The 14,303-nt window shown below is 45.6% G+C and overlaps 1 protein-coding gene across 8 annotated transcripts in view; it reads left to right on the top strand.

Moving 5' to 3' along the window:
* SH3PXD2A (SH3 and PX domains 2A) overlaps positions 1 to 14,303 on the top strand; it is a 236,534-nt gene that overhangs the window by 59,926 nt on the left and 162,305 nt on the right. For 7 of the 8 annotated variants that reach the window (XM_085583667.1, XM_085583666.1, XM_021536305.3 and 4 more), the window contains one exon: positions 8,503 to 8,578. In XM_085583667.1, the coding sequence (XP_085439793.1) occupies positions 8,503 to 8,578 (76 nt within the window). Of the gene's footprint in view, positions 1 to 8,502; positions 8,579 to 12,906; positions 13,044 to 14,303 lie in introns of those variants that run through there. The other variant, XM_085583668.1, reaches the window with a different exon arrangement.

The raw sequence follows: 14,303 nt of genomic DNA, 5'->3' as shown, positions 1-14,303 counted from the left end.
AGGGTATAAATTTGGTTTCAGAGAATTTCTACGTTAGGCTTTGCACCAGTTCAAACAAAATCAGTTTGCAAAGATGGGGTCTGGCTATCTGGTAGTCACCACTTTAAACACCCATGAAAATCCACTGTTATCTCTTTAAGAGAGAGGAGTAAGGAAGGGTAGAAGAGGGCATTGCATGACCAATGTGATTCTCCAGCTCCTGACATCCCTTTTGGGGACTGCCTGAACCCAGGTGATACGTTGGCGAACAAGGGGACCCATTAATGAAGGGCCAGCCCCCATTCCCACAAGATGCCATCCTAAATCTGTCATGTTACAGAGCAGGAGTTTGGTTCCCTGGATGATCTGACAGCACTGAACAAAACAGTGGTAAACCCAAAACAGCCTGGAAATCATGCGACAATATTTGGTGTGTGTCCTAACAGTAAGGATGCAGTTGATACCACTCTGCTGATGGCCCTTGTGCTGCTTTTGGGATGCCTCCTCAAGCACCCTGCTTGCAGCTGCAATGCAGTGTTTGATGCTGCTGCTTGGTTTTTTTTTTTAAAGACCTGGGGGTTTTTCAAACCCCTGCAGCATTCTACCAATCCTTCCAGCCTTTGTGCTGGACTAAGCTGAGTTGAGCTGCTTCTACTTGCACAAATTTAGGGCAGGCACTCTCGGATTTTGCATTTTGAGGCCTTTAGAGCAGCCTAGCAAGGTCTGTGAACTGATAAACTCTAAAGGCTTAGTGGGGCTACACTGTATTTCCATCATTGTCTTGAAAGGGTTGAAATTTAAAGGATGGAGAGTAAACGCTTTTTAAAATGCTCAAGTGACGTAGGAAGCAGTGATTAATGGAAGCGACCTTGGTGCTTTGCTCCCTTTCAATGAAGCTCTTAGACTTGCCATTGTGTTTAAAACTGGAACCTCTGCTCTGACAGTGCTATCAGATGCAGTTCTGCTGTCTGAAGGCCAGAGCTGAGTGTCCAAGGGCACTATTACTGCAGTGTCTCTCACTGGGACACACTGGTCTCTTCCTGCTTATGTGCAGTCTGAAAGAACACTTAAAGCCTTGGGTTTTGTAAGGATAAAAAATTACAGGATGTAAGGAAAGATGCTCTTCTTTTGAAGTTAGCTCTTCTTCCAGAAAGGATTTTTAATGTGACCTGCAGTGAGCTTTTTAGAACATGCCTAAGGTGTGCAGCCTGAGTATCTGGGCTTGCTGTGGATGTGCCAGCTCTGGAAAAAAAAATCCAACAAATTGCTTGCATCCCATCACAAAATTATGAGTCTTCCCCAGAAGCAAATTGACCTGATGGGACAGGGCATCATCATGGCTCTCACATCTCTGCATGACCCTGTGGTGCCACATAGCTGCAGCATTCATCTCTAAAACAGGCATTGGGGTATGGCCTCACTTCCCAAGGATACTGTTGGGACAAATCCTCTGTAGATACCAGAGTAACAGGGGACATATAATCACCATGGATAGATGGAAAAGTATGAAGTAGCCTTTGTCCAAGCATCTTCCAGTGTGGTTAAGTTGCATGAGGCCAGTTTAATTTAGCACTGGGGAAAGAAAATGCTTCTGGCAGGAGACTTCAATAGCTGCTCTGTGAAAGGACACTGTGGGCTTTCTGAGAAGCTCCTCAGAGATGCACCAAGTGCCTCTGTCATCCCAAACCAGCACCTCAGAATGTTTTGCCAGGCTGTGTTAGCCACAAACGCTGGGCTCGTTCTGCAGAGCCTTTAGAGAAAGCTGCATTTCTTTATGGAAAGTACCAACTGTCTCAGCTGAGAAACAGCATTCCCTCTTTTGATGGATCATGTTGGGGAGAGACCCCCAGTCTCTGCTCCCTGCCTTTTCCTCTCCTGGCTGTTTTATTTGGATACTAAGAGGTTTGTAAGATTTCCAACATTTCTTGTGGAAATTTTCAGACCCCAGAAAGGCATTTTCCCTTTGAGGATTATACCATGCTGTAAATGTCTGTTCTCTTTATTTTATATGCATTTCCCTGCTTTTGTTTGACTTTTTCACAGGTTGCATTATATTTAATTCAGAGCATATCCCATAATGTTGTAATTGTCAGGCATGTCAGCTGGTTATCCGGATGACTTTTTGCTGTAATTTTTTTTCTTTAAAAATAAAAGGAAAGCAGTTGCTGCTGCTTCTCAGGGATTAAATTATTGCACTTCTCTTGCATGCTGTGGCATCATGTAGCACCACAAGGGAGCCAGTGTCACTGGCTGCCTGATATAGTTACTCCTGCTGCATTGTGGAACCTGTTACTGCTTTAGGAGGAGATGGAGTTCCACCTTCTTCTGATGTGTAAGATGTCAGTTCTGTGTGTGAGTGGCTAACAGACGAGCTCCCCTGGGCTCAGTCTGTTCCATGTCCTCACCCAAAGATCTTTTGCAAACTTTTCCTAGTTGGTGTTATGCTCAGGAACAGCTCTGCTCTGGCCAGTTTTGAAGGGATGGGTGTTAAGCAGGCCTCCTGATGTCTTGTGTCTGTGACAGTGAACTGGTTTGTTGTTCCTATGAGAGGGTGAAGCAGGGGAGAAATAAAAAGAAGCTCAGAGAAATCTATAGAAAGTTCTCTAACAGCTGTTTGCTGTGGAGGGATCTGCCCCAGCAGCAGAGGTTTCATTCCCTGCCATGTATCTCCTGTCATTGATCTCAGCAGGTATGGTCCTGTGCTGGAGTAAATGAGGTCCTTTCACTTACACCATGGATGCTCCACTGATTAACCTTAGCAGAACACCTATTCTAAAACCAAACAGTTGAAGAAATTCTCTTCTCTAGGCCAGTATGTAGAAGGTGAATCTGTGGAGATAGTCTCTTGTGTTCTCCACTCTCTTGCTTGTTTTCACCTGCTGACATTTAAATGTTGATATGTCACCTAGCATTTCCAGAGATTCATTCTCTGGAACTGGGGGCCAACCATCTTCCTTAAGTGAAAGACACCTTTGGATTCCCTGGTTAACCAGAATTTTGAATATGCTATAGATAGACAAGCCCACAAATGAGAGGATAATTGTATCTGAAAACCACCAATAATATTTCTTCCATTTGCTTCTGTCCTGCTGGGTTTAGGTGAGTGTAGTTCCTCTGAATTCAGTCTCTGTCCCCTGCTCTGCAGTATAAGGCTCAGAGCCTTTGATGGTTCTTGATTGAATCTCGTGCCACCTACCTGAAATCTGTCTCACTTTTTGCAGGTGCAAAACCAGAGACAGGACCAGAGATGTTTACCAACGAGAAAACTGGTTTATAATTCAAAATGTAGCTGGTGGTGCTGAAACCATCAATCCTGTCAGCGAGCAGCACAGCTGGTTTCCAGCTTCAAAATGAAAGGAAATTACTGCAGCTCCTCAGGGGTTTAATTAATAGCTCCTATTCTGGTATCTTACCTTTTCTTCTCATCTAAACCTGTGTTATCTGCATTGGAAACTTTCAGTCTTTTTTGATTTGCAGATGCTCTTAACCCCTCTTGCTGAGGTGTGAGTTCCATCATCACTAGTTTCAGATCTGCTAGAATCTCTGCTTTTCTTCCAGTTTCTTTGGCAGACTCTCTCAGAAGTGTGCACACAACCCCATACATGCACAGATGCCTCCTCTCCTCTTCCTTGTCTCCCAGCTGGCTGTAGCCCTTCTTTCCTTCTTGGGACTCTGAGATCAGATCAACCATGTGAGAAGGGATGTGCCTGATGCCTGACTGTCCTCTAATACTTTACCTTTCAAGTTCTCTTATACTTTACTTTTCAAGTCTAATTTAATGTTATTATCAGCTTAAATAATTTTTGATGAAAAAGGGAAGCTGATAATGTCTCTTGGCATTCAGTGTAGGAAGAAATGTCATCTTGGGACCAGTTGAGTGGCCAAGAGTAAGGTGGCAAGCTTGGATTTCTAGGGGCACCTTGCAAAAACTCTGCTGCTCTTGATCATGGTTTGATTTTCAACTGCTCTTTCTCTGGGACACAAGTAAATTATACCCTGGAAAGGGAGAGAGGCCTCATATCTCTCTATAGAAGGTCAGAGTCCTTTATCATTTTGCAGTGGTGAATGTAATTTTGCTTGCCAAAGTAAGGGGCTTGCATGAAAGTCACCTTCAGGATCTTTGTCTTATAAATAAATCTCCCCATGACTGCAGCACTGACCTCCTGCAGAGCTTTGATTTTTATCTGTGCACATGGCAAACCTGCATCCACTTGAAAAAGAACCAGAAAGATTTCCACACTAAGAGGTTATGTGGGTGTCCTTATTTGCTTGTTTTAAGAGGAGAAAATTCTTCTAACTAGGGGAATTAAAACTGGTGCAAGGAAGGAAGGGGAGGAACCAACAGCCCAGCAGGAACCCATCTGTAGTTTGTGGTATAAGGCATAGGTGGAGGTCAGGTGATTGTCTCAGTGGATTAATTTTAGGGAGTTGGATTTGGACATAAACCTCTGAAACCTCAAAACCAAACCAGGAACAAAGGCAAATGCCACACACACTGCCATTGAACAGTTTATATGTTCATGTCCCCTGCACTGGTTGGCTCGTAGCAGAGTAAAAGCCTCTCCTTCAATAGAGAAGTTGCCTCTTAGTCTAGGGTGCTCTAAGTCCTTATGTGTGCAGCAGAAAGAAGTGTTGTTTCATGAAAATTTAACCAAGATAGGTAAAATAGTGAGTAAATTATCAGGAAGCTGCTTGGCTTCTCATCCTCAGAAATGCTACCTGAAGCATCTCAAAGGGTGCTTGTTTTTCTTTGTTAAACTTTTTAACTAGGTATTACCATTGCAAGGCAGACAGTGGCCGAATCTTATTTTCACAGCACAGCTGAAGTGACCAGAAGTGCTGACAAACACAAATGGTTCTTGTGTGCAGGAGAGGCTCTTTCTTTGTTATATGTTTGCATTTTAAGTAAAGATGGCTTGAAGCAGAAGACCTGAGAAGAAAGATGCGTGGGGAAGTGGTTGAGTTGATACTCTGAAATCTCCCTATTTCATTCTTGCAACTCAGGTGATTTCATGCTTATGTACAGATAGAAAGGAGTGGAGTAGGCCAGTGCTCTTGAGTCTGCTCTCTTTTTAGTAAGCAGCAACTTGCATGAGTAATTCCCTTGATTTTTAATGAGATTAATTGATGATCATTTGGTGACCGCTGCAAGAAAAAGTCATAATCTGGACCACAAGGTTTTATAGCAGGTCTTCTAAAGGAGTTTTGGGCAGAAGCAAGAAGGAAGGTGCTTGGAACAGAAGGCAGGACTGTGCAGGACTTCAGTCGGAAAGATGTAGCAAACCCAGAGCAGTTTGGAGAGGCAGTTTTGGTGGTGAGTTATTCATGCATCTGTTGTGCCTAAAGTGAGAGTGAGATGTGTTTGTTCAGCCTGAGCCCAGTCATGCTGCCTGATGAATGGAAAGCTCACTTCCTGGTTTCCATATACCCTCCCTGTTTCCAAAGGGATCCTCCACCCTGTAATACAGGGACATGGTAACATGTTTCTTTCTGCTCCCTGCACTAGCCATGCAATTGGAGGCTCCTCCTCATTGTAAGCAGATGAACTGAGCTCCTCCAGTTTTGCCAAAGTGCTGCCCAGCTGTTTTCCTGTCTGCCCAAAGCCAACTACATCCCTAATTCAATTCTTAAGCCAACTACATCCCTAATTCAGTTCTTTGGGACTCTGCATCCAGACATCCCTTCTTTGCCTTCATACTGGGATGATTTTACTCCAGGTGACAGAATTTCTTTTTGATTAACAAATTTTGTCCCTAAGTAAACTGTCACACATCAAAAATGTGAGCAACAACTTGTGGAGACTGCCCATGTCTGAGCAGAATAACCTGGGGCGTTAAGTGAAGGGTTTTTTCCATCAATCATATGTGCATTTGCAGTTATAACAAGAATAACTTCCTTTAATGGAACAACATTTGTCACAGACAAAAGGGTTTTCGACTTTCAGATGCTCTGCAGACATCTAATTAAGAGAACTGAAAATCTGTTTATTGGTCTTTGTCTGTTAATCATGTGAGGAAAGGGCTGTGCCTACCAGGAGGAGTTTTGGTAGTTCAGCCTGTAACTTTTTTCATTCCCAGCTACTTCCTTTGTTTCCTCTTACCATAGGTGGGCTGAGTGGAGATGTTAGGCATTGGCTTGGGACACTCCATCATCTTTGGAAGATTTGGAATGTTTAATTCGAGCCCACTGATGCTTTTTTTCTCCTGTATACATCTCCTCTTCATCTTCCACTTCGCATCCCTCTCTGTGGGTGGGAGGGAACTCTGCTTTTCTAGGACTTTAGCTCTAACATGCATTGGCTTTGAATGGCAGAACTGTGTGCAGGAAAGTGCTGAGGAAGGCTCCCTGCTTCTGCTGCACTTTATTTGACTTTTAACATTCTGAAGGTTCCATGGCTTCGGAGTGCTCCCCAGACCTTCCCAGTGGAGGCAAGAGCTGGGGTGGAAAGTGTAGTCTAGGAAAGTTTAGCCAAACTCTTCCAGCTTCAGTTTATTATATCTATTTTGCTGATATCCACCCTTTAGATAAATACCACTAAATTATACATGTTGTGGCTCTCTTGATGTGGTTTAAAAGGCTTGTATTAGCCAAGCTAATCTAACTCCAAGAATAACCCTGGGAATTTGACTGTATCAGTTCCAGCTTCAGTCAGCCACCACGTAGTAAAGTGAGAATTGCCTTGCTAGCTAAAAGTGTAGCAACAGTGAAACTTCAAGTCAGTAGGTGGGGATTCCCTCCTCCTCTTTTTTTTTTTTTTTTTTTTTTTCCTCTTTGAAGGAAGCTCCTGCCCATGCCTGACCTCAGACACCCAGAGCTCTACCTACAAGAAAACAAAGTTTCCCATTTTCAATTAAAAAATCTGTCTCTGTAGGCAGAAAAATGGGTTAGCTAACAATCCGCAAAGCTATGGTCTATTTATTTACCAGGCTGACTCCCTGATGGGGAAACATGTGGGATCTTTTAAGTCCTTCTTCTGCACAGATGTTGCTTCTACTGCTGAGTTTCCTCTTGATCTTTGGTTTGCTGTGCCATATGGTGAAAACTCTGGAGATGTTGTGTGTGGTGGAAGACAAGAAGGATTCTGCGTGCTTAAAACAAAACCAGTAAAAAAAAATCTGACTGTTTTTCCCCAACTTAGCAAAAAAATATTTTTAAAAGGAAATCTGTTGAGCTAGCAAAACCCTTTTAACTTGCACAGCCTCCCTTTGGACATGTAGCACTGATGAGATTAAATGCTGATTGACGAGTATCCCCTCCCTTCCCCCAGCTCTTGCTGCCACTTTGTGTGTTTGTATTGAACTGTAGATCCAGTTGAGGTGAGGAGATAGGGGTTCTGCAAGGGCAAGTAACACTACTGCTTGCTTTTCCTTCCTTACCTTCCTCAGAGATCACAGGAGCTGTGGACTGTGAGTTGAAGGATGTCTCTCCTGGTCTGTTGGAAAGGAGCCCTGGGGCAGGCAGGAGCTCAGGAGTTCCCCCTGCCTGAGGGAGCCAGGGCTTCTAAGTAGGGAAGGGACATGGAACATCATAGAGACGTCATGCATAGGAAACACGGGGAGAAAGGAAACAGAATGTGAAGATTTGGGTCTCTGTCTTGGTAGCACCGTGTGCTGAATGAGAGCGAAATGTTGCAGAGGGTGAAGGGGAGAGAAGAGAGGCCCTGGCATTTTTCAGGGCTGGAGTTGGTCGTCTTTGGGCAAATCCATTAAGCTGTCACTAGGGCAGATGCATCTTTCTGTCTGAGGCCTTTCAGCTGTCTTCAGCCTCAGTGGCACTTGTCCATCAGTCTCATCATCCAAGGATACATTGTAGGGCTCCTTTAGGAATGTCAGATCAGCATGCAGCTTTCCTAGGCTAGAAAACCATATGCTAAAGGCTCCTGGGCTGAGAGCACACCCACCTTGAGCTGCGCTTTCAGGCCATTCGTGGGGCTGCTGTTCTGTGGGATGCTTTGCTCTCTGGGGCCTGCTTGCCTGCTGTCCTCCATGTAGGGACTGCAGTGGAAGATATTCCCCAAAACCCCGTCTCTGTCTCCCTGGGAGAACAGGAGCTCTTTCTTACTGGGCCAGGGCAGTAGGTCATTCTGCCTCTGCCATAAAAGCAGATCAGGTGTTTTATTAGATATGCTTTAATCTGGTTTCTTGAACAGTATTTTTGGCCAGGAGGGTGGTCTTTCAGATGGACAGGTAAAACCTCTTGCTACACCAGCACAGGCAGGCTGTGTATTAGAGACAAGGCATCTGTGTAGCAAAAACTGGGAGCCTAATTTTAGAATGACAGCAAGACCAGGCTCAGCTGTCTGCCTGGGCCCTATCCCAGCTCCTTTGTGCTGCCAGAAACTTGCCCTCCCTTTCTTGGAGTGAACTGTATCATACCTTTTTTAAGTACAGGCTTCCCTCCAACAAGACAAGTAATTCCTGCAGTTGCTTTTGTCTTAAACCACACACAAACCAAGAGGTCCCTTGGTCCCTATGCAAATGGTCCATGTTTCCCTCTAAGATGTTTGTTGTGCTTCCTTTGCAGATGCAGCTTCTGGACAAGTTCCCTATTGAAGGAGGCCAGAAGGATCCCAAGCAAAGAATCATTCCTTTTCTACCAGGTAATGCTGTGGGGAAAGCCCTAAATAAAATGGCTGAGAGCAGCTGGAGGCTGCAATTCCTCAGCTACTGTCCCTGGTACTTTTTGTGACCATTCTTATAAATGCCTTTTCCCTGGGAGCTCATACACCCAGCCTTGTGGTACCAGATTTGCACCTCCTCCTAAAATAGCTGGCATGGTGTTTAGGGCCCTCAGGGGATCTTTCATCAGCTGTTCAGATTCACGTTGGCTCATGCTCTGTTACACAAAGGGATTTGATGGCTTCTGGGGGGCTGTGTCTTTGGGGTGCAACCAGGCACCAGCTCCAGCGAGACCGCTGGGGACCAGAGTCAGTCTTTGTCATTTCTGGATGCTCTAGCTCTGCAGACACTGTTACTGTACAATAAGGAATGAATAACTGGAATTGCCCCTGTGATAGAAAGGAAACTGAAGGAAGGTTAAATGCAAATAGGGATTTCTCCAATGCTGGCTAAAAAGATATTTACTTATCTTTTTAGCCTGAGCCACTGTCCATGTGACACCTTTCGTATAAGGTGTGAACACGATGGATATCCTGTCCTCAGGCTACCAACACTCACTTCTACATAGTTTCTTCCAGCAGCAGCTGCAGGGATGGCAGGGGGGAGATGAGCCAGACCACAGCATGCTCTTGGCAGTGCAGGCTCTGGCCAGCTCCCTATTGTCTGACTGCATGATTCTGGCTGTTGGCTTTAAGTTTGGCTCACTGCAGTGCCTACCAGGATAAATGGAGTATTTTCAGCTTGTTAAAAGGTCTCTTCTGTCTATTGCTATAAAAAGGAGATCCCAGCTCTTCCCTTAAGGTCTGTGAAGAGAAGCTGGGATGCTCCCCAGGAGCATGCAGGAGCATGTCTCTAATGCTATTTGCAGGCAAAGCAGCTGCTCCAGATGTGCGGTGAGCACAGCTCCAAGGTTACTGGGGAGTAAGGACTTAAAAATGAGCAGCACAAATACATGATACCAGCATCAGAGCCACAGCAGGGCAGCACAGCCTCCAGAGACCTTGTGGAAGGCAGTCCCAGGCTCAGGGTTTGCTTTCTGCAGTGTTCTGTGCTGCATCCAGACTCTGTAGCCAGAGGAAGGTGGTGTTGCCATCCATTTCCTATCTGGGATGAGGAGAAAAGTCTAAGAGCGGGCTGTCTTTGTAGCTGTACCACCAACAAACTCATAGCCAAATCGTCTTTTGAAACCTCGTTGTGATGAGAATGGATACTGCTGGCCTGCTTTTCTTACTGGAAAGCATTTTAAGGTCCTTGAAAGCACTGTACAGGCGTGCAGATGACTTCACATGAGGTGCTGTAGGAAAATCATGTCTGCGGGTAGCATTTGTTCCTCCTATATTGACTGTCACTGGCCTGTTTTATTTTCTCCTAGAAGAATGTTGGCTGACTGCAGGTGGCTGCTCCTCAGCCTTTGTGCAGATCTTAGTGATTGGATGTCCTGATACAAGTGTGTGTGATATTTGCAGAGGGTGAGATAAACCCCATATGCCCATTACAACACTTCCTACCCTTCCCACCCTCCAGGAATATGAGGGAGATGGTAGTGCCACATGTCCCCGAGGGGAAGAGTTATATCTGGAAAACATTTGTGTTGACTTAGTGTCCCAAAGAGAGAAGCAGCCAGAACAGAATAGACCTCAGCTGTATTTAATTTAAAATTTCTGTGATATATGTACTACTTTTGATATTGAATCTCTGTCTCTTTCTTGTTGAACTGGTGAACAGTCCTTGTTGCTTTACCCAGGAACAAGGTGACTCAGCTAAATGTCAAACAATGTCAAACTCTGTTAAATAAACTAGCTGCCAAAATTAGAATACGCATGGCATTTCTGCAGCTGGAACCATGGATTATGGAAACTAATATCTAGCTATAAATTCCTTTAATTAAAAAATGGCAAGGCAGATGTTTGTATTTAAATCCTACTTTGTGAAGATGTTATGGTCCTGCTCGCTTATTGTGGGCCTGATTCAGCCAAGCTGGAGTGGCTGTGCATGCTGTGTTCTGAATGCCCAGGGCTTGCTGTGCCACTTGCAGGGTAGGACAAATCTCCCCATCAGCTCTGGCTTAGGAAGTTGGCATATTCCATCCTGGAACTGCTGTTTGTTGATGCTCTCCTGAAATAATAATTAGTGCTTGACTGTGCTGGAAACCTTTTACCTGGAAAACCAAGGAAAATGTAATGGGGTTCAGAGCCTTGCCCCCTAAGGAGAGACCATACTGAGTTAAGCAGCAGGAAAGTGCAGTTCATCTTTCCTCCAGCCACCTTTGTCTTATTTTCATCAATTTCTTTCTTCAAATATATTTACCCTCACTTCTCCCTTACACAAGTAAGAACTCTGTGGCTTTCAGTGCCATGAAAAGGTGCAAAGAAATTATAAACAGTGCCAGGTAGTCCTGTAGAAAATGTCCTGTGGACAATTTTGTAGTTTTGTTTTACTTTATGAATGACTTCCTTGCCTTCAGTTTTTTGTGATTTTTTTTAACCATACTGAGAAGCAAAAGTGATATTTTTGTCTCCTTTCCTAATTTTATCTTCTTCCCATGAGTTTTTTCATTCTTCTCTCTGACCTTTTTATGTTGGAAAATCCTGCACTGGGAGGGGTTGTGCAAAAGAAAACTGCATTAGAAACTCTGTGGATTGGCCAGAGAGCATTTTTGTAGGTGGTGGTAGGAATTTTTTTTCTTTGGAGGGAGACTGTGGAAGAGTCAGAATAAAATTTGCAGCAAAAAAACCTCTGTAGAGCAAAGACAGTTAGTTGCTCTAAGAAGACATGGATGGAAAGTGCTGTTTGAATGTACCAGTGTGGCTGTTGGTTGAGCCCATTTGCAGTACACTGATTTCTCCATGACCTCTCCTGCTACATATCTGAAGAACGATCTTTGGAGTGTGGATGAGTAGTTTTTCTCCCTTCCTGTCAGGTACCTTTACATCTGTGTCAGCAGAAAAAGGGGATCTGGATTTGGGCTCCCTTTTCCAGGGATCTTGAGGTAATTAATGAAGGAACTGGAAGGAGAGGACTCATCTGCTGAGCTTCTGGAAACCACAGTGGCAAATGAAATGGCAGAGACAGGGCGATGCAACTCTGGGATTAACAGTTTTGCAGTGGTTGACCCAAGATTTCAGGGCTTGCATTGTTTTTCATTTCTCTTGGCACAAAGTGGAAGGGCCATCTGGAGACAAAGCTGGAGGGATGTCAGCTCTTTTTGCTCCACTGTGTCTTCCGAAGTGCAGCCCTGGGGAAAACACGCTGCATGGCATGAAATCATTGTGTCATGCTGGCTGCTGGGCTGCAGATCCCTGCCTTGGATAGAGGCTTGGGCTTGCCATGGCATGGAGGGCTGGCAATTGGTGATGGCAGCCCCTTGCACTTCTAACACATTCCAGTTTGTTCCCTGCTGGATTTCAAACCGCTTTTGACCCGCACTGAAGAATCAGGAGGTTTTTGCATAGGATGGGCCAGAAGGGGAAAATCCTCAGTGGGTGTCTGCTCTGCAACTTCCATGCTGCCTGGAGAGGAAGACATCCTGTTCGAGGAGCCTGCTTTGTGTGCCTGGTTTTCCTAACTCTTGGGAAGCTGAGTCCTATCCCAGGGGAGCAGGATGAACAGTTCAGGCTGCCCTACCAGCTTGGTCAGGCAGCTGGAGGAACAAGGCACCAGTCCCTGCCTCCAGTGCTTGGAGCCTCTACCAGAGAGGCACCTTCTCTCTTCCTTTTTTTCCCACTCAGGTTTTCCTTCTCCCTTGACTAGGATGAGGAAAGATGAAATTATCCATTTTGAGCTGTGTGCTGCCAGTGTAGCTTGGTGGCTGTGTCCCAGGGCACTGGGAGGGATGCCAGCATGGGGGATGAGATGTCACCCAGCTGCTGTCACCTCGCTGTGCCCTGCTGACCTGTTTTACCCCCGAGAAGAGAAACGCTCTGGTACCATCTCAGAGGTTCTCCTTTGTGGGTAGTGAGAGCACACCGCCTACCTGCTGGGGCGTTTTATTTACAGGCAGCACATTCAGGGCGGCAGAGATCCCTGCTGGTAGTGCGAGTTCAGCCCTGTGCTCTGCTCCAGGGCTGTGGCGAGCTGCTCCTGCCGGGAACAGTGGGTGGGAGTGGGATGAGCCGACACCTGCCCGGAGGGCTTCGCCCGGCTCCCTAATCCCTGGGCAAGGCTCCCGGTTCCCCAGAGAAGCGCCAGCGTCTGCCAGCCAGGTGTGCTGGCGGCTGTTCCTGCAGCCCAGGGGAGTGGCAGGAGCGATCCCCGGCCGAGGCAGAGCGGGGTGTGAGTCAGGAGCGCTGCGCGGGGAGAGGCCGGCCGCGCCGCCAGGCACCCGGGCTGCCGCCGGGACATGGGGAGCGGCCCCTCGCCGCGGCCGGCTGGGACCTTCCTCACCTCTGCTCCCGCCGCTCCCGGCCTGCAGTGGGCAAGGAGATCTGCCGATGAGCTGCATCCCAGGTGCTTATGTCTGCTTCTTGGGTTCGGTCTGAGGTGTGGGGTTTTGGTTTTTTTTCCCCTCCCCTTTCCAGCGCTGAATTTGCGGAGAAGGGATTCAGTAGGTTTGCAACACAGAGTTTTGTTCACGGTGATGAGAGCAGGGTTGGTTTGTTTGCTTGTTTTGTTTTTTTTTTTTCCTCTCACCTTTGTATATTCCAGCTTTTTGCCTTTTGTTTTGCTGCGGGCTGGAGGAGAAGCAGTTTTGTTGAGAGATCGTGTGTGGAGCAGAGATGATGGGTTCATCCTCACACAGCCAGCACGGCAGGGACCCTCGGATCCAGCCATTCGTGTTCTACCTGTGTAAACCAGCAGCAGCGAAATTAGGATTTGGCCATGTGTGGTTTTGTCAAAAGAGCTGCATTTCAGCAGGGTACAGTGCATGGAAAGTGTTTTCAGCATTTATTCTGCCCACCTTGGGAGGCAGTGCAATGATACTGTAATGCACACGCTGGCCAAGGAATTTTATAACTTCTAGAGATATTTTTATTGCAGGCTCTTTTCTCCCTTGGAGAGCTGGTTGCTAACAGAGCATTTAAGAGGAAATACATTCCTTGTCCTAATTCTTAGCTGTATTTTATGTGCAAATTTCAGATTTGTTTTTAATTTTTGTTTATTCTGTCCTTCATCAGTCTGAGCCAGGGCAGCAAGTTATTAATAGGTGATTCAAACTTTTTTTTGAGTGATTTTGAATTCCTTAGTATTTTATCTCGGACCTACTCAGAAATTAACAGCGTTGCAGCAGTTCAAAACCAGTCAAAAAGTAGCATAAAGATTAAAAAACCCAAGAGGGATCAGATAAAATTCTCTTTATCAATGCACATATTATGTTTTAGATTAAAATATGAATTAAGTTATTTGAAACAGTGCTCCTTTAATATGCAGGGGTAGTCTTATAGGCATGATAAGCATACACATACATACACTACAGAGTCTCAGATGACTGGTTTGCTGAGACTTACCTGTGTAACATCAATAAATGAGATTTTCTACTGTGCTTTTCTGAATATGAGGCAACAAACTCCCAGAAGAGGGTCTCTGCCGCCATCCCCTTTTACCACCTGCAATAAGGTGGCATTATTGTCTCCTGTCCCCATCTCTGAGGAGCTGCCAGAGGGTGCAGAGGTGACCCATAGCACTGTGGTGTGAGATGCTGTGGGCTTAAAGAGCTATGGAAATCTCTTTGAGGGCCATTCCATAATGCAGCGCAGTTTCATTTTAATA

Source organism: Lonchura striata, chromosome 6, assembly GCF_050655825.1.
Source record: "Lonchura striata isolate lonStrDom1 chromosome 6, ASM5065582v1, whole genome shotgun sequence".
Lineage (NCBI taxonomy): Eukaryota > Metazoa > Chordata > Aves > Passeriformes > Estrildidae > Lonchura > Lonchura striata.
Note: the sequence above shows the minus strand (reverse complement) of the source record. Positions and strands in the feature narration are given on the sequence as shown.